Below are 23,765 nucleotides of genomic sequence, written 5' to 3'. Positions count from 1 at the left end.
CACTTCTCGTGATAGGATACGAATTGGTTCTTCCTCATAACTCATATTAGCTTGAATTTCAATTTCTGATGGACTAATCACGTGCGTTGGATCGGATCTATAACGTCAAAGCATCGACACGTGGAAGACATCGTGAACCTTTTTGAGTTCAGGGGGCAAAATCAAACGATATGCCACTGGACCGACTCGCTCTGATATCTCATATGGCCCAATGAACCTCGGGCTCAACTTGCCCTTACTACCGAACTCGAGTATCTTTTTCCAAGGCGATACCTTGAGAAACACTTTATCACCCACGATACTCGATATCCTTACGCTTTATATCCGCGTCGACTTCGACGATCGAAGGCTATCTTCAAACTTTCACGGATTACTTTCACTTTCATTCAGATCCCTAATCAAATCCACCCGAAAATCTTGCTTTCACCGAGCTCGGTCCAAAACAATGGTGTACGGCATTTACGCCGCACAAAGCCTCGTAAGGTGCCATCTTAATGCTCGATTGAAAGTCGTTGTTGTAAGCGAATTCAATCAACGGCAAATACCGCTCCCATGAACCACTAAACTCGAGGACGCAACATCTTAACATATCCTCAAGTATCCGAATTACCCGCCGGATTGACCATCGATTTGGGGTGAAAGGCGGTGCTAAATGCAACTTGGTACCCAAAGCTTCTTGCAACTTTTTCCAAAATCGCGAGGTAAATCTCGGATCTCTATCCGACACGATGGAAATAGGCACCCGTGTAATCTCACAATCGAGAAACGCACAATTGGCTAGTTTGTCCATTGAAAAATCATGCGACGGGATAAAGTGGGCCGACTTAGTCAATCGATCTACCACGGCCCAAACCGCATCCTTCTTACTTCATCGACAATGGCGGTCCGGATACAAAGTCCATTGTGACTCGATCCCATTTCCACTCGGGTATCGTGATTGGTGAAGTAATCGAAGGCACCGATGTTCCGCCTTCACTTGTTGACATATTAAACATCTCAAACAAAGTCGGAGATGTCTCGCTTCATACCATGCCACCAAAACCGACGTTTCAAATCATTGTACATCTTCGTACTCCCCGTGGATTGCCATTCGGCTACAATGGGCTTCATTCAAAATTATCGAAATGAGTTCAATTCTTTGGGACACACAGACGACTTTTGAACCTCAAACAATCGTCATCGTCGATTTGAAACTCCGAGTCCTTGTTCGAACACACGCGGCCGCTTTGCAACCAACTCGTCGTCGACTTTCCGAGCTTCTCGAATTTGGTGTGTCAATAATGGTTTGGCTTCCAATTCAGCCACTAACACACCTGTCGGATCGGACGGACAAGTGCACATTCATCGTCGTAAAGTGAATAACGATTTACGACTCAAGGCATCCGCAACCACATTCGCCTTTCCGGGTGATAGTCAATGATCACTCATAATCCTTTAACAACTCGAGCCAACGTCTTTGTCGCAGATTTAAGTCTCTTTGGGTCATCAAATATTTGAGACTTTGTGATCCGAGTATACATGGCACCTTTCACCAAATAAGTAATGTCGCCAAATCTTTAAGGCGAATACGATGGCGCCAACTCGAGATCATGAGTCGGATAATTTTTCTCATGTGGCTTTAATTGCCTCGACGATAGGCCACAACTCGACCTTCTTGCATTAATACGCAACCTAACCCAAGTAGAGAGGCGTCGCTATAGATGACAAACTCCTTGGGACTCGGGTTGCACTAGAATTGGGGCTTCATCAAATAAGTTTTCATTGATCGAAACTTTTTGGCATTTCTCATCCATTCAACTTAACGTCCTTTTGGAGTAGCCGTCATCGGCGTGGCTATCGTTGAGAAGCCTTTTACAAATCGTCGGTAATAACCTAAGAAGCCCCAAAAAGCTCGAACCTCAAGAATATTTCTGAGGCTTCCAATTAAGTATGGCTGAAATTTTATTGAATTCGACTCGAATACCCGATGCATACCACATGACCCAAGAAGCTAACCTCTTAACCGAACTCACACTTGCTGAACTTAGCATATAATTGCTTGTCCCGTAAAATTTGCAAAGACTAACCGCAGTGTTCAAAGATGTTCGGTCTCATTTCTTGAATAGACCAAGATGTCATCAATGAACACGACTACGAATCGATCCAAATATGGTCTAAAGATCCGATTCATTAAATCCATAAATACCGCAGGGCATTAGTGAGCCCAAACGGCATCACTAGGAACTCATAGTGACCATATCTCGCTCAAGGCGGTCTTGGGCACGTCCCAATCTCGGATTCGCAATTGATAGTAGCCCGATCTCAAATCTATTTTCGAGAACACCGAGGCTCCCTTCAGCTTGATCGAACAAGTCGTCAATACGTGGCAACGGATATTTGTTCTTTATCGTCGCTTTATTAAGTCGACGATAGTCGATGCACGATCGCATGGTTCTATCCTTCTTCTTACTTAACAACACCGGCGCGCACCCAAGGCGAAAAACTCGGGCGAGCAAAACCTCTATCCACCAATTCTTGCAACCGAGCTTTCAACTCCTTTAATTCCGTTGGTGCCATACGATACGGAGCTATCGAAATTGGAGTGGTACCGGTACCAATTCGATGCCAAATTCTATTTCCGAACAGTGGTAAACCCGCAATTCTTCGTGGAAAACATCCGGGTATTCACAAACCACGGGCATAGATTCGGGTTTCTTTTCGATTCCTTGTCATCGAAAGCACGACGCAAGGTACGCCGCACTCTTTTCTTACATATTTTCGGCCAACATTGCCGATATTACGGTGGCAACCCTTTAAGTCCGTAGACTTAACCCGAATTATCTCGTTATTCGCAAGACCTCAAATCGATAGTCTTGCTTTTGCAATTTACGACCGCATCGTGCATGGTCAACCCATCCAAACCAAGAATAACGTCAATTCATCGAACGGCAAAAGCATCAAGTCCGCCGGAAACAAGAACCTCGAACACTAGGGACTTTTCTTGCACACTTTGTTGACAAGCACGTAATGACCCAAGGGTTTGACACCCAAATTACAAACTCAGAGACTCAATAGGCAAAGTCTTATGGATGCTAAGGTTTCACATATATAAGATTGAGTAGAACCAGGTCAATCAAAGCAATCACATTAGTATTGAAAAGAGTGAAAGCACCAAGAATGACATCCTGGAGAGGCAAGATCCTCGCGCGCGGCGTATGGCATAAGTCCTCGCAGGAGCATGAGCCTCGGATCGATGGTAGCATCTCTAGATCCTCTCGACCGCCAACGACATTGCCCATATTTCTAGGTGGCCTACCTCGGCAAGGGTAGCACCGGGTTTGCACTCGACTTACATTCTGCTCATGCATCCGGCAATCCTTCATAAAGTGGTCGGCCGATCCACACTTATAGCGAGAGCGATCACGAAACCAACAGCTCCCGAATGCCATTTGCCACAATGTGGACACTCGCCCTCTCTCGGCGATCATTTCCACCACCGTGATCGAGGTGACTCGCGTGGTCACAGGGGTCGATCGCGTCCTCGTCTAGAAAAGCCCAAACGCCTCGACCGGTTCACATCATCTCGAAATCTCTTGATTGCTGTTGAAGAGACTTTCCGAGGACCTCTTCGAATTCTCCAGTTCCCACATCAGCTTTTTGTTTCTCCTTTCTAAGCTCTTCGACTTTACAAGCTCGCTCAACAAGTACTACGATCTCTCGATTTCGAGAATGCCAACGAACATCCTTATATCATCATTCAGCCCATCCTCAAGCGTTTACATAATAGCCGGACGAAATGCATTCTCGCGTGTATCGCTAAGCCTCACAAATTTTCGTTCATAGTCAGTAACCGACATAGAACCTTTCTTAAGATCAAGAAATTCCTTCGCTTTTGGTCGATGAATCTCGATCGATATTTTTTTTTTTTTTTTTGAACTTGGTTTGAAAGAATTCCCAAGTCACTTGCTCTCTAGGTACCACGAAGTCGAGTACTCCACCAATAGTAGGTGGAATCACGTAGCAAGGAGATGGTACACTTTAAGCACTCATCGGTGTACAAGATTGCTCATCGAGCACCGGATAGTGTTGTCCAACCAAAATTCAGCTCGTTCGGCATCATCATCATCCGTAGCTTTAAATTCAGTGGCCCCATGTTTTCGAATCCTATCGATTGGGGCTTACTTGACCTTATTTGGTCGATTACGGAGGTATTGTAGGTGCGGGGTTGCATTTGTCGGGAATGGAGGTTGTGGGACAGCCGTGTTAGTTCGAATGTATTGATTAAACCATTCGTTCATCACACTATAAAAGGCTTGCCTAGCCTCGTCATTAGGATTATGGCCATAGGTTGAGAGTCCGGCGCTGTCCCTTGCGCGGGAGCAGCGCCACACTCTCCACATCATCACTATCGCTTCGGTTGGGATCGGGATCCATTGCTATAAACAAACATGAAGTCAAATTGTCGAATTCATCACACTATCGATTCATCATTTAATGGCATGTATAGCTAGACCCCAAACACATCACGGTAGTCCTAGAATCGACTAAACCGTGGCTCTGATACCAATAAAATTGTAACACCCCAAACCCGAGACCATCGCCGTGTCGGACCCGAGGGTTAACAAACCAAGTTCACATGTTTTTGCCCACCAATTTGACATTTCCAGTCAGGCTGAAAACTGCGCCACTGTCGCCTTTAAAATCATATCTCGAGTTTCAAAACTCGAAACTGGTTTCGTAAATTTTCCTGAATTTAGACTCATATATCCATCCATGGATTTATTTCTAGGATTTTGGTCGGGCCAATTGGTACAGTTTATTAGTTAAAGTTACCCCTGTTACAGGGATCGACTGCTCTGACCTTTGCGCGGTATAACTTGAATATCTCTCTGTACAGGGCTTTAATGCTGGTTTCGTTTGTTTCTAATGAAACTAGACTCAAAATGGAATCTGTACATATAAGGTATATCTCCTAATTATTTTTGGATAATTTATAGTGAATTTTTAAAGTTGCGACAGGGAACCCAGAAACCATTCTGGCCCTGTCTCACAATAGCTTTAATATCTCTTAACCTGTAACTCCTATGACCGTTTCGTTTCTTCCATATGAAAATAGACTCATAAAGGTTCATTTACATAGCTTATTCACTATCTAATTCCATTCCTATGAATTTTGGTGATTTTTCACATTCATGCCACTGCAGCTGGCAGCATCTGTTTTAAGATAGGACTTACCTATTTGGTGGTCTCCATGATTCAACTAGCCTTACCATACATAGGTTCATATATGATCATTTTAACCATGCCAATGGCTGATCATATGACCAACATTCCCATTTCCAAGTCATAGCCACATCATGACACAAAATATATACATACAACCCACAATTAGTCTAAGTTCATGCTTCCCTTTTCGAGCCATTTTCACATACGGCCGTACATACTTACATTACAACATATTTAACAAACAAGGGTAGTCCTATACATGCCATCTCAAGTTCAACCAAAATTTATACCAAAATGGAGGCTTGATAGTGTGGATGACTTCGACTTCAACGATCCCAAATCCGATTGCCTCGGCGAAATCTAGAAAACTAAGAGCCAAAGCAACGGGTAAGCATTTTTATGCTTAGTAAGTCTCAAGGAATATAATGAACTATAATTTACAGCAATACATTCACATAGCCAAATGCATCATTTCATTAATACACATTCTTACTTCATTCTTCATCATTATATAAGTTTGCAAAGCATCAATCAATTCAATAACTGAAATTCATTAGTCGATTGAGCGAATGTTGCTCAAACACGTCGACTTTCCAATGCACATATAACGTACCTTATCCTTTGGGCTTTCCGAGTGTACTAATTAAATTCATTTCGGCAACCAACACTCACCTCCAGCCCAAGATTCTTCGGAATATAACCGGATTTAATCACGTGCACAAATGCCTTCGGTCTTAGCCCGGATAGAATAACTCAGACGAATGCCTTTGCCTTAGCCCAGGATATAGCCACTAGCACAATTGCCTTGGTCTTAACCGGATATAATTTCCAGCATAGTTGTCTTCGGCTTAGCCGGATATCATTCAATTTCTCATGCACACATACATCAATAATCATTGGACATACATATTTCATTTTCGTTACAAAGGCTCAAACACAATTATAATCATTAGCATATTCGCTTCGGGACTTAGCCCGGGTGGAATTCAAATACTCATACACACATAATCAATAATCATACACATCCATATTTCATCTCACATAATTCAAGTAAGGTCACTTCTTGAGGACTTACCTCGGATGTTGTCGAACGGCTTTTTCGGCTATTCGATCACCTTTTCCTTCCCCTTGTCCAATTGTGGCCCTCTTAGCTCTTGAGCTAATTCAAACAAATTCAATTTATTAAAACCTCATTGTGCTTGCTTATGGCCGAATATGACAAGGATTTTAAATGGTCATATGGCCACTCTTTAGCTTGAATACACAATGGTCATGCACATTTTATACTACATCAAGCAATTCAATACAATTTATTTGAGCATCAAGGAAATGCTAAGGCCTTCAATAGGCTACCCAAGGCCGAATATTCATGTACATGTTGAGGTCAATTTTGCACTTAATACCTCACAAAAACAGCATGCAATCTACTAATTAATGCTTTGCACATTGTGGCCCAAAACTTATAATATAGCATCAAGCACTTATATGTGTGCTAGGTAGAATTGTGCTTGCAATTTCACAAGCATTCTTCCACATTTTCTTCTTTAAATCAATACATTCATCACTTAGTTCATAACCAAACATAATGTGCAATCATATATATGCATATATGAGCATGGCGAATTTTCAAGGTGTCCATAGCCATCCAAAACACAAATTTTTAACTAACATGCAAGAAGCATGAATCATGCTCAAGAATGCATCATGGCCGAATATGACAATCATGCTCCTTTTCAACTTTAATCATGATAAAACAAAGAGAAAACTCAAAATCTTACTCATGAATAGAAAATCCATCATTGCATGCATCATCATCAAGCTTCACACTTAGCATGCAATGGCTTTATCACCATAACAACTTTGCCCAAATACCATTTCCATGGCATAACAAAGATTTGAGCCATGGCTAACATGCACATCGAGTTAGTAACCAAGTCATGCATGAAACTCCAAACACAACCTCATACATACCTTAATCTTGGTACAAGTATGGCCAAATCTCCTTCTAGTTCTCTTCTAAACCAAAAAATGGAGCAAAAATCCCTTTCTTCCTCCTTATGATTTTCGCCAAAAGATGAGAAAGGATGAACAAATTTTTTGTTTTCTCTTCTTGGTTGCACGGCAATGGGGGAATGCTACTCTCACACACATTTTTTTTCATTCTTTTCTTACCCATGCTTATTTGTTTATGATTTCTCCCCAATGCCCAACAAAACATGTTTCATGACATGTTTAGCCCATATCACTTTGTCATGGCCGGCCATCACTTGTAAAAAAAAAGGGAAATTTGACATGCAAGTCCATTATTTTGCATGCATGCTTTAATTAGTCATCACATATTTCCCTATCGTACTTTCAAAGTTCACTACTAAGTCCTTTCTTATAAATTAGCACCTAATTAATAAAAATCGAGACACGAAATATTTACGCATACCAATTCCACATACAATAAGCACGGAATATAACACTTAATTATTCTTGTGACTCGGTTTCGTGGTCCCGAAACCACTCTCCGACTAGGGTCACATTCGGGGTGTCACATGAAATATGTGAAATTGATGATTAAAGCTATTTATATAGATCCGAACAACACAAATTCAAGGTTAGACTGAGGAAAAGAAAAGGTTTCGGATTAGTAGATTTTATACGCAAACAAGTGTTGTGGTAAGTTCATGTAACTTAATCGAGCATGTAAATATGTTAAATTGAATGTTTTGTTCGTATGGAATGTGACTTATATTGATGTACATTATTTGAATGCTATAATGAAAAATTGAATACATGCTTGAAATGGTGAAAAAGGGTTAAGTCCCGATTGAATATTGAATTCTGATGAATATATGCGCTTTCTCGAAACGAATAAGGTCTTACATTTGTTGTGGACGAGATTTAGCTTGGACAAGTAATCCTATTTACATTGCTATAAAAAGGATTTAGCCCGGACGGGTAATCCTGATATAATACCTCTCGAGTATATGTTACGATTAGGGCTTAGCCTAGATTGGTAATCCTAGTTGAGCTCTTTTGAGCTTACATTATATAAAGGATTTAGCTTGGACTGGTAATCCTATTATAAGATATGTGGCTCGAGAGTGTGTTCCTTGATTAAGTTCCCTAATGGGTACCCTCGAATAAGAATTGACGGATTATTGAATTGTACACCCCGAGTGTACTACTTGAGTATCCATCAGAATTTCAATGATTCAACGGGTATAAAACTCTTAACAATGCATGAGAATTATGAGATGAAATGATAATATCTTGAAAGAGTATTGCATGTATATGTAAACTTTGTGACTAACATGTTTGATTGGATGCATATGTTTAGGCGATTTTGCCAAATGGATGGAAAACATGTTATTGTATGCTTAGATTTAATAAACGGGATTGGTAAGTTTAGTTTATGTTATACGAACTTACTAAGCATGTAATGCTTACTCCATTTTATTTTTCCCTATTTTATAGTGCTCGGAAGCTCGCAAAGGTTGGAGATCATTGGAGCATCGTCACACTATCAACTAGTTATTTTGGGTATATATAGCAAAATCATTTTGATATAATGGCATGTATAGGACAACTTAACCATTAGTGGTTTGATAATAATGCTTGTAATCTAGCCATTGGAATGGCTAGTAATGGTTGTTTTGATATACTTATAATGTCATGTTATGGTAGTTAAATATATGTTAAGTTGTTTATCAAATTATGTCTAATATATGGATTGAATCAAGGTAAGATTGTGAGCATGTATGCAGGTGATGGTATGCCATGATGAATGATGGAAATTGCTTAACTTGAATGCTTAGAAATAGTTGGAATGTGTTTGGTATGTTTTAGTGCAGGAAAAAGGTAAATTTGGGTGACAAATGAAGCTAGGAAATGGCTTTATTTTGTCCACACAGGCGTTTGTCTAGACTGTGTGTGACACACGGCCTGGTATATGGTAGTGTGGTTAGGCTGTGTGTCCCCTGCACCTTAATTTTGAGAAACAGAATGCTCAGAATTGAGCACACGGGCAGAGACATGGCCATGTGTTTCAGCTGTGTATGCTATACAGCCTAGAACACGGGTGTGTGTCTTGGCCGTGTGAAACCTGCACCTAATTTTGAATTGAATTAATTAACCACATGACCTAGCACATGGGCGTGTGGCATGGTCGTGTGCACAAGTCAGAGAGTTACACGAGGTTGAACATGGCCAGCAGCACAGGCGTGTCCCTTGGACCACACGGGCGTGTGAGCCCTGCACCTTGGAAAATTTTTGAAATATCGCAAAAAATTCTTAGAGCTTCCGATTAAGTCCTGACTTGATTCTAGTGCTCGTATTGGGCCTCGATGGTCCAATTGAGAGACGTTTTGAATGATCTCGGTTAATGAATAGTAATTTATATAATTTAATTATAAATGTTCTAAAAGTTCTGGTAATGCTTCGAAACTCTATTTTAACGACGGATATAGGTTAGGGGTGTTACATAAGTGATCGATGAATATAGTTAGAAGCAAATTTCTTTATAACTATGAGACTATCTCCCTCTAACTATATCCCTAAAACCCAAGTCATGTGTAAAAAAGAGAGATGAAACATTACCAAGGCCTCAGCCGCCAACGGGGAATAAACCATGATCACATTTCCATATTTGTTAAAAAAAATTCAGTGTATACCAAACGTTGTAGTGGAATTTTTTAAGTGTTACGTAATCCTAAAAATGGAAATTTATATATAAACAAAAAGATTATAATAAAATGCACAAATTGAAACCAACTAAATTTCTGCTACTTTCTCCCTCCCTATCACTTTTTAACTGTCGCAAACTTCTTTAACTTCAAATTCATCACCAAAATAATAAAACAAGTTAGAATAACAATAAAAACAATAAAAAAAAATTCTTAATCTATTGAAATAATGTAGTTTGATTTAACAAGACTCTAATTTTACTTTTTTAAGCTTTTGAAAAGAACTCTAATCTAACTTCTTGAAACTAAAATCTAAATAAATTTTCACTGATCTAAAACTAATAATCACTATAAACCTCTCTTGATTTAAGTAAAAACACCAAAAATTCTTATCCTCTTTATATATTTAGAGCTTCACCCAAAGTTTTAAGGACTCACTCAAAATCTTATCAAATTTGAATTTTTTTTTGTTTCAATGATATCTTGAACTTAAAAACCCTTAATCCTCACCAACAAATATAAAAATTAAGACTATAAGGACTAATATAATTAAGAAATTAATGGAAAAATCTACTTACCAAATTGAATTTGATGGAAATGGATCAAGAAAATTAAAAAGTCAAACTTCCTCTCTCATCACCAACCAATAACACCAAGAAAGCATGGAGAAGATGATAAAATTGATTTTCAACTTGATTCAATGAATAAATTAGTAAGAGATTAACTTACCAAACTAAAATGGAAGATTTCAAATGAAAAATAAGATAAAATATCAAAATAGTCACTTTTGTTTATTTCAGGTGACATTTTAGTTACTTATGTTTGAAATGTTAAGTTTTAGTCACTTATGTTATCGTGTTGTAATATTTTAGTCACTGAGCCATTAATTATCATTAATGGTGTGACGGTAAGCTGACGTGATACGTTAAATTATCATTTCAAATAAAAACTTTAGGTTAATTTATACAATCGGTCACCATGTTTTTTTCATTTTGAGTAAATTTTTTTTCTTTTATGTTTTTTTAACTTAATTTTTTTCTTTGAATTTTCCATTCTCTCCTGCTTTTCCCTCTGTTTTCCTCCTTTCTCTATTTTTTTTAACGTTGATGTTTTCCATTTGTTAAAACTAGTCCCTATACTTTTATTCTTTTGAACAGTTTTTTTTTTTAGTGAGGGTAGCTTGTAGACTAGTTTTAACAAATGAAAAATATAAAAAAACTACGTTAAAAGAAATGAAGAAGTGAGAAAACAGAGGGAGAAGCAAAATAGAATGGAAAAAAAAAAAGAAAAGTGGAAAGAATATAAAAGAAAAAAATTAAATTGCTCAAAATAAAAAATATAGGAACCAATTGTAGAATTTAACCTAAAATTTTCATTTGAAATGATCATTTAACGTGTCACGTTAACTTACCGTTACACCCTTAAAGATAATTAATGGCTCAGTGACTAAAATATTACAACACGATTACGTAAGTGACTAAAACATAATACTTCAAACATAAGTAATTAAAATATAACCTAAGGCAAATAAAAGTGATTATTTTGATAATTTACCCTAAAAGAATATTGAAGAGAGCTTGAGAGAAAATGAGAAAGCTATCGTGAAATGAAACCAACTCAATCGTTCCCTCTTTGGGCATCTATCAAATTGTCTATTTGCTCACATACCCTTGGGCTAATTTCCAAAGAAAGACCTCACATTTGTCTAATTCTAATTTCTAACCTTTTCTGCATTTGCCCCCACAAGTTTTGATTCCCTTACAAAATAATCCATATATCAAATTCTAATTTTCTTAATACTAATTAAATTAAGATCGAATATTAATTATTACCCACCAATTACGAATTATAAAATTAGTTTTATGCTTATTTCTAGAAGCCTCTCAGTTAAACTTCATGGAAGGACTCAAATCATCAATTTTGACATAAAATCAAAATTTTCGACATCAAAATATTTTGGGCTGTTACAGGTTGCACATAAATAATATTTTTAGTTCTTTGGGAAAGTAGTGGAGTCTAAGAAAAATAACCTTGGGTCTTCGCCTAATTGCTTGCTTTGACCTGTAAATTTAAGGTTTAGATAGATGAGTTAAGGTATTTCGATGACACAAACAAGATTTTTGGTGATTTTGTTTTAGTGAGATAACCAACAAATATACCAAATTATCTAAAGTTGGGATTCAACGAAATGGCTAGGGTTTGTTCATGACATGAGTATGATTTCTTGTTTATGTTTGCTGCAGGATTCAAGGATAGTTGTCCGGTTTGAAGTAAGCTTGTACATCAATGACATGGATGGTCTTTGGGTAGGAAAATGATTTTAGTCCTTTTATGTTTATGCAAAAACCAACAAAAATCACCCGGCGAAAGAATATACAAAGGATGAAGAAAATGGAAGTAGAAGTTTTGCAATATACTCCTCCGAAAAATTGTGCAACTTAAGGATTAGGAAAATTGTTAAATTAATTTCTTTTAAAATGTAATGTTATGTAAATCATACTATTTTCAATGAACTGTTAAAATTTATTATCTATTATAATGTAATTTGAATGTGATATTAATTAAAAATTTTAAAATTTGTTAATAACTTTTCTTTCAAAGATACAATATATTAAATAAATTTGTTAATCTTAATAAAGATTTAATGATTTAAAACTAAATTCAATTTAGGTTAAAGATAAATAAAAACTACTTACTATCAATGTACTTATCCTGACAAATATGTCTATAAAATTGGTGAAATATTTAAATCTCATAAACCTTACCAGTTAAATTTCTTTAAAAAACTATTTAAAAATTACTTTATTTGTCTACAATACTAGGATGAAAATTGCAATGACCAAACGTATTGGTTGGATTTAGGGATTAGATTGATTTGATCTCAAAACGATAGAATGATAGTTAAATTAATTTATATAATTTAATGGAATAAATCGATAGAATAGATCAAAATGGAAACCAATAATTTCAACATTTCGATCACCAATTTAGTGGAGTAAAACTTGTGAAAAAGCCGAAGCGGGGGGGCTAAAATTATAATTCGCAGAAAACAGCAATCTATCAAAGGCGGCGAATTTGCGCGCTTTGCCGAAAACAAAAAAAGGGAAGAAAAAACTCAATACCCCTTTGTACTTTCAGAGTTTTCAAATCCACACCTCGATAACATACCTAAAACAAAATGGCAGATGATTCCCCCGCTTCCCATCGAAGAGACCCCATCAAATCCTCAGGTTCGTCAGCTCTCTCCCTTTCTAGGCTTTTTCCCTAACACGATATTTCCCATTTTAATCTGGCATTCTTTTTTCCAGTTGGGAACGTAGCGGCTCAACGACGGCGGCAGAATGCGGTGACGGTGGGGAAAGAGAGGAGGGAATCCTTGGTCCGAGCGAAACGATTGTGTAGAGTGGGTCCCAGCGGCGACGGCGATGTTCCTGGCGAGGAAAATGATATGGTAACTGATGAAGAAGGGTTTCTTTTAGATGCCCAAACTTCTTCAGCCGTCGAGGACTTAAAATCTGCCATTGCTTACCAGTATGTTTATTGGTTGATTTGATCATAACGTTACATTTAATAATGTTGAATTAGGTTATCTTTATATACTATGTCTGGGTTATAGTAATTTGCGAAATTATGAATAAAATTATTTAGGGGAAAAGGTGCAATGCAGAAGAGGGTAAATGCACTTCGTGAACTAAGGCGATTGTTGTCGAAATCAGAGTTCCCTCCGGTTGAAGCTGCTCTTAAAGCTGGAGCAATTCCTTTGCTTGTGCAATGCCTTTCGTTTGGTTCTCCTGATGAACAGGTTTAAAGAATTTGCAAGTTTTTCACTTTAGCACAATGTACAATGCGTGGTTTTGCAGTAATTAATTTGTAATATTGCATCTACGTCGGAGGAATTTGTGTTTGCCGATGTTTGCAGTTCTTGAACTGAGTCATAATTCTTTGCAAGTAAATCACATGAGTTTCCCATTTGTTTTATGTTGTGTTGGTTAAATTACAGTTGCTTGAGGCTGCTTGGTGTCTTACAAACATTGCAGCAGGAAAACCAGAAGAAACGAAAGCTTTATTGCCTGCATTACCGTTGCTGATTTCTCACCTTGGAGGTTTGTTTCTATGACATGTAGTCTTCTTTTTCTGGCTGTTGAACCCTGAAATATCGTTTCTGTTTTTTGGCTGCCTTGGATCTAGAAATTATGCTGTTAGTCACTGAAAGTTTGTCCCATTTTCCCACATTTTGTAGAAAAAAGTTCCTTGCCCGTTGCTGAGCAGTGTGCATGGGCATTGGGAAATGTTGCTGGTGAAGGGGAGGAGTTGCGAAATGTTCTGCTATCTCAAGGGGCTTTGCCGCCTCTTGCAAGAATGATGTTGCCAAACAAAGGTTCAACTGTGAGAACAGCAGCTTGGGCATTATCAAACCTTATCAAGGTTTTAACCTTTTCTAGTAAATCACTTTCATAGTAGGGATTGTAGCGTGTCGTGTTTATGCATATGTGCATTTTAAACTTTCTTTTTCAACATGTTCTTGCTTGGACTTAGGGGCCTGATCCTAAAGCTGCAACGGAGCTCATCAAAGTTGATGTCCTACTTGATGCAATTCTTCGGCACTTACGAAAATCGTAAGTGCAGATGTCAAATTGAATATTTAGTTCTGTTGAAATACTTTACTGTAGATGCACTGAAAGGTTGCTCTTCTCAAATCTAGGGATGAGGAGCTGGCCACCGAAGTAGCATGGGTGGTGGTGTATCTCTCAGCCCTTTCCAATTTTGCCACTGGTGTTTTGGTGAAGAGTGATGCCATTTTACTTCTTGTTGAAAGATTGGCAACATCAAATAGTTTGCAACTGCTCATTCCGGTAACATACAAAATGAGTTATAATTTTGCTTTGTCACAAGTTCAAGTTTATATGCTTCTCCCCTGCATGATGCTGTTGTTTCTAAATGGCTGATGGTTCGGAATGAAAGAAAGCTAATAAATAAAAGTAAAATAAAAAAATATATATTGCAATTCTTCTTTTATAGTGTTCTCTCAGATAGTATTTATTTGGTCTGTTGCATTCCCGTTGCATTGTTCATGTACTCAAATGGACTTAAGATTTTTCAAGAGCATTTCCTTCTCACTGCCTGATTCTTATAACAACTAACAAATAATGTTTCATCTAGGTGCTGAGAAGTTTAGGCAATCTTGTGGCTGGTGATTCACATACAACTTCTACCGTTCTGATCCCTGGGCATGAAATCACAGGTTAGTTAATATCTCTGTTTTCTAGAGATGATTTATTGTAATCCTTATTGCTTTATATATAAAAAGTTGATGATCGTTTTTCTTAATTGCCTTTCCAGATGGTGTCATTAAAGTCCTAGTAAAATGTCTGAAGAGTGATCACAGGGTCTTGAAGAAGGTGAGTGAGTTTGCTTAACTGGTGCTGCTATTAACCTTCATCATTAATTCTAACTTGAAAGTCTTTACTGTTCACGCAGGAAGCATCATGGGTTCTATCTAATATAGCAGCTGGTTCCATTGAACACAAACGGTTGATATATTCTAGTGAGGCTGTACCTTTACTACTACGCCTTCTTTCAACTGCACCCTTTGATATACGAAAGGAAGTAGCCTATGTGTTGGGAAACCTATGTGTTACCCCAACTGGTGGTGATGGAAAGCCAAATCTGATTGAGGAGCACCTGGTTTCCCTTGTTCAGAGAGGCTGTCTCTCAGGTTTCATTGATCTGGTTAGATCTGCTGATATAGAGGCTGCCCGAGTAGGACTTCAATTCATGGAGCTGGTGAGCAAATCTTGCAAATTATTTGTCAATTTCCACATCCTTGTGCACTATAAAGTTATCTATGTTTTTTACAAATCGTTTTTTTACCATACTTATCTTGAAAAATAGGGATTAAATCTGTCAGCTCTAACCTGAATATGGAAACTCAATCCATTAACTCAAAATCCAAATTAGGCCTAACCTGATTTGACCATAAAAAAACAATCCAAACTCATTCAACCCAAATCTGAAAATTACCCAAAGCCAGAATAATTCAATCCCTAAATGACCTAAATCCGGAATAATCCAACCCCAAAATGATATTTGAACCTGAGATGACCCAACCTGAATGACCTGAACCTGAAGCGATTCAAAACAAACCAATACCGAAATAATTTGAAAGTTTTAAAACCTGAATTGGCCTATATCAAAATCAACTTGACCTGTCCAATTGACAACTCTAATTTGGATCTGAATTCCCCATTTGCCTTGTTTGTTGGGCATGAACAGCATTTTTTGCTTGCTGCAATGTCTTTAGGACCCCATTATAAAACGTGCAACAACCTTTCCTTAGTGTTTCGAGGAATAACAGAAACCTCGTTCTTCTATGTGCATCATAGGTTTTGAGAGGAATGCCAAATGGAGATGGCCCAAAACTAGTTGAACAAGAGGATGGGATTGACGCAATGGAAAGATACCAGTTTCATGAAAATGAAGACTTGAGAAATATGGCCAATGGTTTGGTTGATAAATACTTCGGTGAGAACTATGGGATCGATGAGTAAAGTAAGGTTTTATGACAGGCAATCCTTTGGTTGTGATCGATTTCGTTGTAATGTTTTTTTGTAATTTTATTTACCCTTCTTTTGTGGGATGTAAATTTACATGAACTGGTTCATCGAAGGACTTGTCGGCATTGCCCTTTGTCAACAAAACTTGGGCTGTCAAGGCTAACCATGTAGGATGTCTGATAGGTTGATAGCATTTGTTTCCAAGAATTATCGAACTGTTTGTTGTTCTACCTTTTATTTTATCATCAATTTTGTTGGGTCAATGATAAAAATAGTAACTTTTGTTTGTCTTAGGTTTTATTTTAGTCATTTATATAGTGTTAATTGCCGTTAACTATGTAACAATAAGTTGATGTGGTATGTTAAATCATCATTCTAAACAAAAATTCTAAGTTAAAATATACAATTGGTCTTTATATTTTGTTCGTTAAATAAGTTTTTTTATGTTCTTTGAATTTTTCAATTCTCTTTTTTATATTTTTATTTGTTAAAATTAGTTTTTATACTTTTATTTTCTTGAACAATATAAATTTTTTTCTTTTTTTCTTCTCTTTTATTTTTCTGTCTTCATATTTCTCACTGTAGAAATATAATTTTGCCCATAAAATAAACTAAGTTTTTATTTTTTCACATGATTTATAAATTGAATTTAACTCAAAATCGAATATCAATCATTGTTAATTAAATCTCGATTTGAATATAAATTAATTTTGAAACTAAAATTGAATTTAACTAATCAATATAAAAATCTATATCCTTAATCAAATTTTAACATAAATTGAATTCTTTATATTTAATACAAATTTATTTCATTTCCAAACTTTTACAGCATCATCTAGATTATTACTTTCTTTTCCTTTATTTTTTTTTTATGAATAAAATTAAGCAAACGATAAAATTGATTTAAACCTTCTTGGATATTCCTAAGCAAGCTTGATTGGAAGTCTAGCATGGATGAACTGAAAAGAGAAAGGGAGCATGGAACCAAACTGGTGGGTAAAACTGAGGGTAAGTTTTGTATAGTGGTCGTTTTAGTCATTAAGAGTGTAGAACTCGTTTGAAGAATTCGTGAAACAACATAGTTTCGGAAGGGCGAAAATTTTGCAGGTAAGATAGATAAGGTGGTCGGGGGGGTTGGTTAGGAGGTTAAGGGAACAAGTTTGGGAAATTTTATTGAGGGTGGACTGCCATAAGTCACGACTAGCTATGTCTTCAAGTGAGACGAGCTTGTGGACTAGGTCATTGAGAAATCCAAATTAGTTTGTTAAAGTGATGATGGACGATGAGGATTTGTAATTATTGGGTGAGAAATGCGAAGGAAGTTTCTTTTTTTTTTTTAGCTTTTACCTTGTCTTTTTTCATAAACATAAAAAAAAGTTTTAGCTAACATTTAACCTGAAGTAAACAAAAGTGACTATTTTGGTAGTTTACCTGTAACAGCTCGATTTTCGGCCTAATCAGAACCACAAATACGAGGTCAAGAAATTATTTTTAATATTATTTTATGTGTTATAGCATAATTATATGAGTGCATGAAAATTTTGGACAATTAATTTTAGCAATTGGAAGCTTAATTTTGAAAAGGACTAAATCGCATAAAGGGAAAAAGTTGTGATTTGCTAGCAAATGGTGTCAGATGGCCATGGATTATAAATTAGGGGTATTTAATGTGAAAATAGGCCAATATTTAAGGCATAGTTGGCCATTGAGACAAAGAAAGGAAAAAAAAAATCAAGGGTTGTTGGCATTAAGTGATGTATTTGACTAAATAAATAAAATAAAGAGAAAAATATTGTCATCTTTTTACTCCTCTTTCTTCCACCGATTTTTCCTCCGAGAAATATCCATGGGAGCTTGAAACTTTCAACCACTTTTTCCTTTCTCAAGTAAGTAATTTAGATGGTTATTTTTTATGATTTTGGTACTTTTGGAACCCTTGTAGCATGAGCTATCTATTGAGGGGACTATTTTGAAAAATGGTTGAAAGCTTAGATATTCACCATGAGATTATGATATTTGCTGAAATTTCATGGAAGAAAATGAATCTTAGTTGTTTAATAAACAACTTTTGTGAAGTGGTGTTCATGAAAAACACCTAAAAGGGACTAGTTTGTAGTAATTGTAAAATAGATAGTAATGTTGTGAAATAATGAAAATTTTGGGTTTCTATAAGAGTAAAAAGGGTTCGGCTAGGCTTAATACATGAAGAAATTCGATAAAAATTGATTTTCGAGCCTAGGAGTAAAATGGTCATTTTGTGAAAGTCTAGGGGCAAAATGGTCATTTTGCCAAAAATATGAATTTTTGATTGTCTAAATTTATTTAGTGATTAAATGAGTGAATTTTTACTATTTTAGATCAAGAAATACAAAATCCGAACCTAGACCGGGGAAAGGCCAAGCAAGTAGATTAAATTGACTAGTCGCTTACATTTTGTAATCCGAGGTAAGTTGCGTGTAAATATTTCAACTATATTGTGTTTATGCACTAATAAATTTATATAACATGAAATGTTCAATTGTGATTGTGGAATTGCATGACGAGAATGATATAGTAAAATCCCGGTTGAACCGTAGGAATAGATTGGATATTCCTTGCCATAATACTAGGGTTATTCGAGAGCTAGTGTAAGACCATGTCTGGGACATGGCATCAGCCTCGACATACGAGAGCTAGTGCAAGACCATGTCTAGGACATGGCGTCGGCCTCGATACATGATAGTCAATGTAAGACCATGTCTGGGACATGGCATCGGCACCGATAGATGAGAGCCAGTGTAAGACCATGTCTGGGACATGGCATTGGCACAGATGGACGAGAGTCAGTGTAAGACCATGTCTGGGACATGGCATCGGCCTCGACATACGAGAGCTAGTGTAAGACCATGTCTAGGATATGGTGTCGGCCTCGATACATGATAGTTAGTGTAAGACCATGTTTGAGACATAGCATCGTCTTTGATACGTGAGCTAGTGTAAGACCATGTTTGGGACATGGCATCGGCTTCCTACCCTACATATGAGGCTTATCGGATATCTTTTAATATTCTAATGGTTCAACGGAAAATCGAAAGTTAGGTTAAGAATGAGAAATGCTATGACCATGTTGTGAGTGCACAGGTACCTAAACGATATTTATGAGGATTGAGCCAAATTGTATTGTGTAAATTTGCATGGGTGAAAATGAGTAAGTTATGCCTATGCATGTTTTTGAATATGTGCAAATGATGATATGTTGTGAGTAAATTATCGCATGGTAATTAGTAGTAAATTATTTATATGCAACTTACTAAGTTTTGTGCTTACTTTATTTCCTTTCCATTTTCTTATTGTACCACCTAAATAGCTCGTGGATCAAAGAACGTCGGAGACATCGGTTACACTATCCATTGAAGCACTTAGTATAGTTAATTTTAACATTTTGAATATGGCATGTATAGGACCTTATTATTTTGATTAAGTGACATATTGTTTTGGAGCCAAATGTGTTGGCTTGCCTCAGAATTTGACTCATTTTGTATAAGGCCACGAATGATGGCCAATATTGAAATTTGATATATGAATATGAAAAGGTCTTTCATGGATGTGAAATTGCTAGTATGGTTGAACATATGAATTTCAGTGCATGGATAGCAAAGTGCATAAATTGGTTGCTTAAGCTTATGTGAAATGTGTATAGGCTTTTGTTGTGGTTGTTTGGTTGAGAAATCATGTTGTGTTGGACTTTGGTATGATGGATAGTGTTAGATTATGTTTCAGGGTGGCAAAAAGGCTTGGTAGATAGCCTTATATTGTCCACACGAGTAGACACACAAGCGTGTGTCTAGGCCGTTTGTGACACACGGTCTGCCCCATGGGTGTGTGGCTCGACCGTGTGTCCCCTACACCTTAAAATTTCAAGTCAGTATGATGGTAGTAAACACACAGGTAGAGACACAGCCGTGTGTCTCAGCTGTGTGGAGGACACAACCTCTAGGCACGGGCGTGTGCCTTGGCCGCGTGCCCTTAAATGGTTGCTAACGTCAGAAATAGAATGTCAAGGTTTTTAGACACGGGTTAAGACATGAGCGTGTATTGGCCATGTGAGGGACACGGGCCATGGACACGAGCATGTGCCAGGCCGTGTGAAAACCCTTGTAAGTTCGAACTAGGAAATAAATTCGCACGGGCTAGAGACACAGGCGTGTCCAGATATGTTCAGGCCGTGTGAGCCACTCAGGCCTTCAACATGGCCATGTTAAGGAGTCACACGGGTGTGTTGCCCATCCACACGGGCGTGTGCCCCTATTAGCTTGAATTTTTACAAAGTTTTCCAGAGTGCACAGATTTGTCTCGAATCAAATCCAAAGTGTGTTCAGGGCCTCGTAGGCCCATAGTAGAGGCATTAAGGTATTATTAGAAGTTTTAAATTGGAACAAAATTTCATAACCAGGAAATGTATGTTTGCGTATGTTTAAGTCCAGTAACACCTTGCATCCTGTTCTGGTGTCAAACTCGGGTAAGGGGTGTTACATTACCCATTTTTTTGTTTCTTATTTTTTCTTTGTCAATTGACATCTTTGTACTATATTCGATTTGGGATATTTAGTTTTTTATACTTCAAAGTTTTAATTTTTTTTACTATTATTAATGTTATGCTGTGGTCCAAATCTTAACAAATTGGGTAAATTATACTAATAGTTATCGAGTTATTAATGAGTTTTTGTTTTAATCACTCAAGTTCAAAAATTATATTTTACTAATTAATGTTATCATATGATATTTTGGTTATTTTCTTATTGAATTATTAATGGAATGTTAACATGTTTCTTTTATTGACATAATAACAAAATTGGCTTTCTGATGTTTTTAAATTGTTATCAAATTGGTTCAATTTTAAAACTTTTGACAATTTTGAGGCTCTTTGAAGAATGATTGGATGGCGGGGACGAGGAGAGAAAAAAAGTATGATGATTATGGCTAATGTGAAAGACTACTTAGAGGCCAAAATACGTAGAGCAAACCAATATAAAATAAGCATGTCATCACTTTTATTGTGACAAATGATAACTTCATAATTTTAGTGGTTTGAAGGTTAAGGAAGATGAAATGAACTAGAAGATTATAAAGGATTGTTTGGTTGAGAAAGGAAGTTTTACCAACAAATAAATGAAATGTACCGAAAGAAAGTGTAAAGAGTAGAGTCGGTAACACTAGGTACAATGACTGGTGATGATTGGTAAGATGGAAAAAAGGAAATGTACTAGAAGATATAGAGGAAGGATGGAGTAAATATGATAACACCGAGTACAAAAACAAGTGATAGTAGGTAAGATGTAGAGAAAGAAATGTGGTTGATAATCAAGCTACAAAAAATAACATGTTGGAGAGGATTCTAGAGAATATTGGGAGTCCAAAATGTCAAAAGTCCCCAAATAAGTTGTAAGAATTTGTATTTATAAGGGAGTGAGAAATAAAAATTACAAAACGCAAAAGAATATAGCATATGATCAACCACTTGGATTCTCATTGTTAAAAACAAGCCTAAGATGTTCCCTAGACCTCAGATGCCGGCTAAAAGAAAGAAAGTGAGTCTAAAGCATTTGCTTAGCAGTTTCAGAATCAACATCATAACTAGAAAGCAGACCTGAGAAACTGTACCTATAAGATTTCCAGGCAGCATAAAGCTATAAATGATGCCAAAACATTTCAAGCCGAAAAGTTCCCATGAGATTACATTGAAATCCACCAAGCAAAACAGTTGAAACATAGAGCGTACCACTGAAAGTTAATGTATACATAACAAATGTTAAACCTGTAACTATTAGCATGCAGGCCATCCATAATGTTCGACCACTGGTTCTCATCCTGCAACAACACAAACCACTTTGTAACCTCTCAAACCCAGCCTAGATGTTATGGTCAAATTGTGGAGATCACATTGGTCACCTATACAACACTGCTACTGTATCGTTTGTTGAAAACCTTAAGTACCATCTCTTTTAGGAAAAATCATGGTTAGGAAAAATCATGGTTTATCTCTGTTATTTTTGAAAAACATTCATTAATTAAATTCATCATTCTTAGGTAATGTTATTAACACTAATTATGTTTGGAAAATAGTTAACTTAATGTTATTTATCAAGAATTTTGTTATCTTTTATCGCAATAAAAAAATTCGATATTAACAGATTAATTGTTTAAGCCAGATATCATGCTTTGTCCATTTCCAAATAATCCTATAATAACCAAATCTATATCTCAAGTATGCATGCATAAAAATCCCAAAGTAGTAAGAAAACCCTAACCACAGTTCAAATAGCTTTACAGTCCAAAAAAAACTGAATAAATTTAATTAAAACCCAAACAAAATAATAAGAATGTCTAAAGTCCATTGAATGTCCACATGCAATGTCTGATCCTAGTCACGTTCGTTACTTGAGAAGGATGAAACTATGGGGTGAGCTAACTAGCTCAGTGTGAGTCAAATCAAGAGAACATACAATCATACATGCTAACATCATTCACCACTATTACATTTGCAACACAAACATATCATAAGTATAATCATTTATAAATGTCATGACATATCATAATGCATAATGAAATCCTACCCATACCATCCGCTACACATCACGAGTTCATTAGAACTCATCTGCCAAACTCCAATCATTGCGAGCAAAGCTCGTTGTGGTTAAACCACCATAATACATAATGTAGTCATACTATCTTTTAACATAAAATGCGATATTATCGTCATTCTCCTCATTACTCCCGGTGTAGTGAACTGACAACATATATACGGTGTAACAGCTCGTTTTTAGTCAAATCAGAATAGTGGTTTCGGGACCAAAAATATGAGGTAAAAATATTTATTTTATTATTATTTTGAGGTCTACAGCATGATAGTATGATTGTATGAAAATTTCGTTAAGAAATTTTATCGTTTGAATGTTTAATTTGATAAAAAGGACTAAATCGCGTAAAGTGTAAAAGTTGAGTTCTAATAGCTAAAGTGGTCTAATAGCTATGGAAATTTAAAATAGAGGTCCTTTTATGGTAATTAGCCCATTAATGAGTTAGTGGATGATAATGGCTTGGTATTTTGTGTAATTATTAATGTTTTTAAAGGTTAATTTAGTAAATTAGTAAATAAAGATAAAATAAATAGAACAATTAAAGTTGTCATCTTTAATTTTGCTTCTCAACCGATTGTGAAGAAGAAGAAAGCCATTGTTGTCTTTAACATTCGGCCAAGCTTCCATTGTCCATTTAGGTATGGTTTTTGTCTCGTTTTTTATGATTTCTATGTTTTTGGAGTCGTTGTAACTTAATCTAGCTAGCCCAGGGACTA

At 36.6% G+C, this 23,765-nt stretch overlaps 1 protein-coding gene across 1 annotated transcript; it reads left to right on the top strand.

Moving 5' to 3' along the window:
* Positions 1-12,683: 12,683 nt before the first annotated feature.
* LOC108461322 (importin subunit alpha-9) lies at positions 12,684-16,704 on the top strand. The gene is made up of 11 exons (XM_017761132.2): positions 12,684-13,108; positions 13,187-13,409; positions 13,527-13,680; positions 13,879-13,981; positions 14,119-14,303; positions 14,415-14,494; positions 14,581-14,731; positions 15,039-15,120; positions 15,219-15,277; positions 15,357-15,662; positions 16,262-16,704. The coding sequence occupies exons 1-11, from the start codon at positions 13,057-13,059 to the stop codon at positions 16,424-16,426; spliced, it is 1,560 nt and encodes a 519-aa protein (XP_017616621.1). The 5' UTR covers positions 12,684-13,056; the 3' UTR covers positions 16,427-16,704.
* The last annotated feature ends 7,061 nt before the right edge of the window (positions 16,705-23,765 follow it).

Source organism: Gossypium arboreum, chromosome 13 (assembly GCF_025698485.1).
Source record: "Gossypium arboreum isolate Shixiya-1 chromosome 13, ASM2569848v2, whole genome shotgun sequence".
Taxonomy (NCBI): domain Eukaryota; kingdom Viridiplantae; phylum Streptophyta; class Magnoliopsida; order Malvales; family Malvaceae; genus Gossypium; species Gossypium arboreum.
The sequence above is the reverse complement of the archived record's forward strand: the minus strand, read 5'-3'. Positions and strand labels throughout refer to the sequence as shown.

Excerpts from the sequence above, each read along its gene's own strand:
- LOC108461322 (XM_017761132.2), top strand. The coding sequence starts at position 13,057 with ATGGCAGATGATTCCCCCGCTTCCCATCGAAGAGACCCCATCAAATCC. Across the intron at positions 13,109-13,186 it reads AGACCCCATCAAATCCTCAG|TTGGGAACGTAGCGGCTCAA; the intron begins GTTCGTCAGCTC and ends TCTTTTTTCCAG. Across the intron at positions 13,982-14,118 it reads GCTGATTTCTCACCTTGGAG|AAAAAAGTTCCTTGCCCGTT; the intron begins GTTTGTTTCTAT and ends CACATTTTGTAG.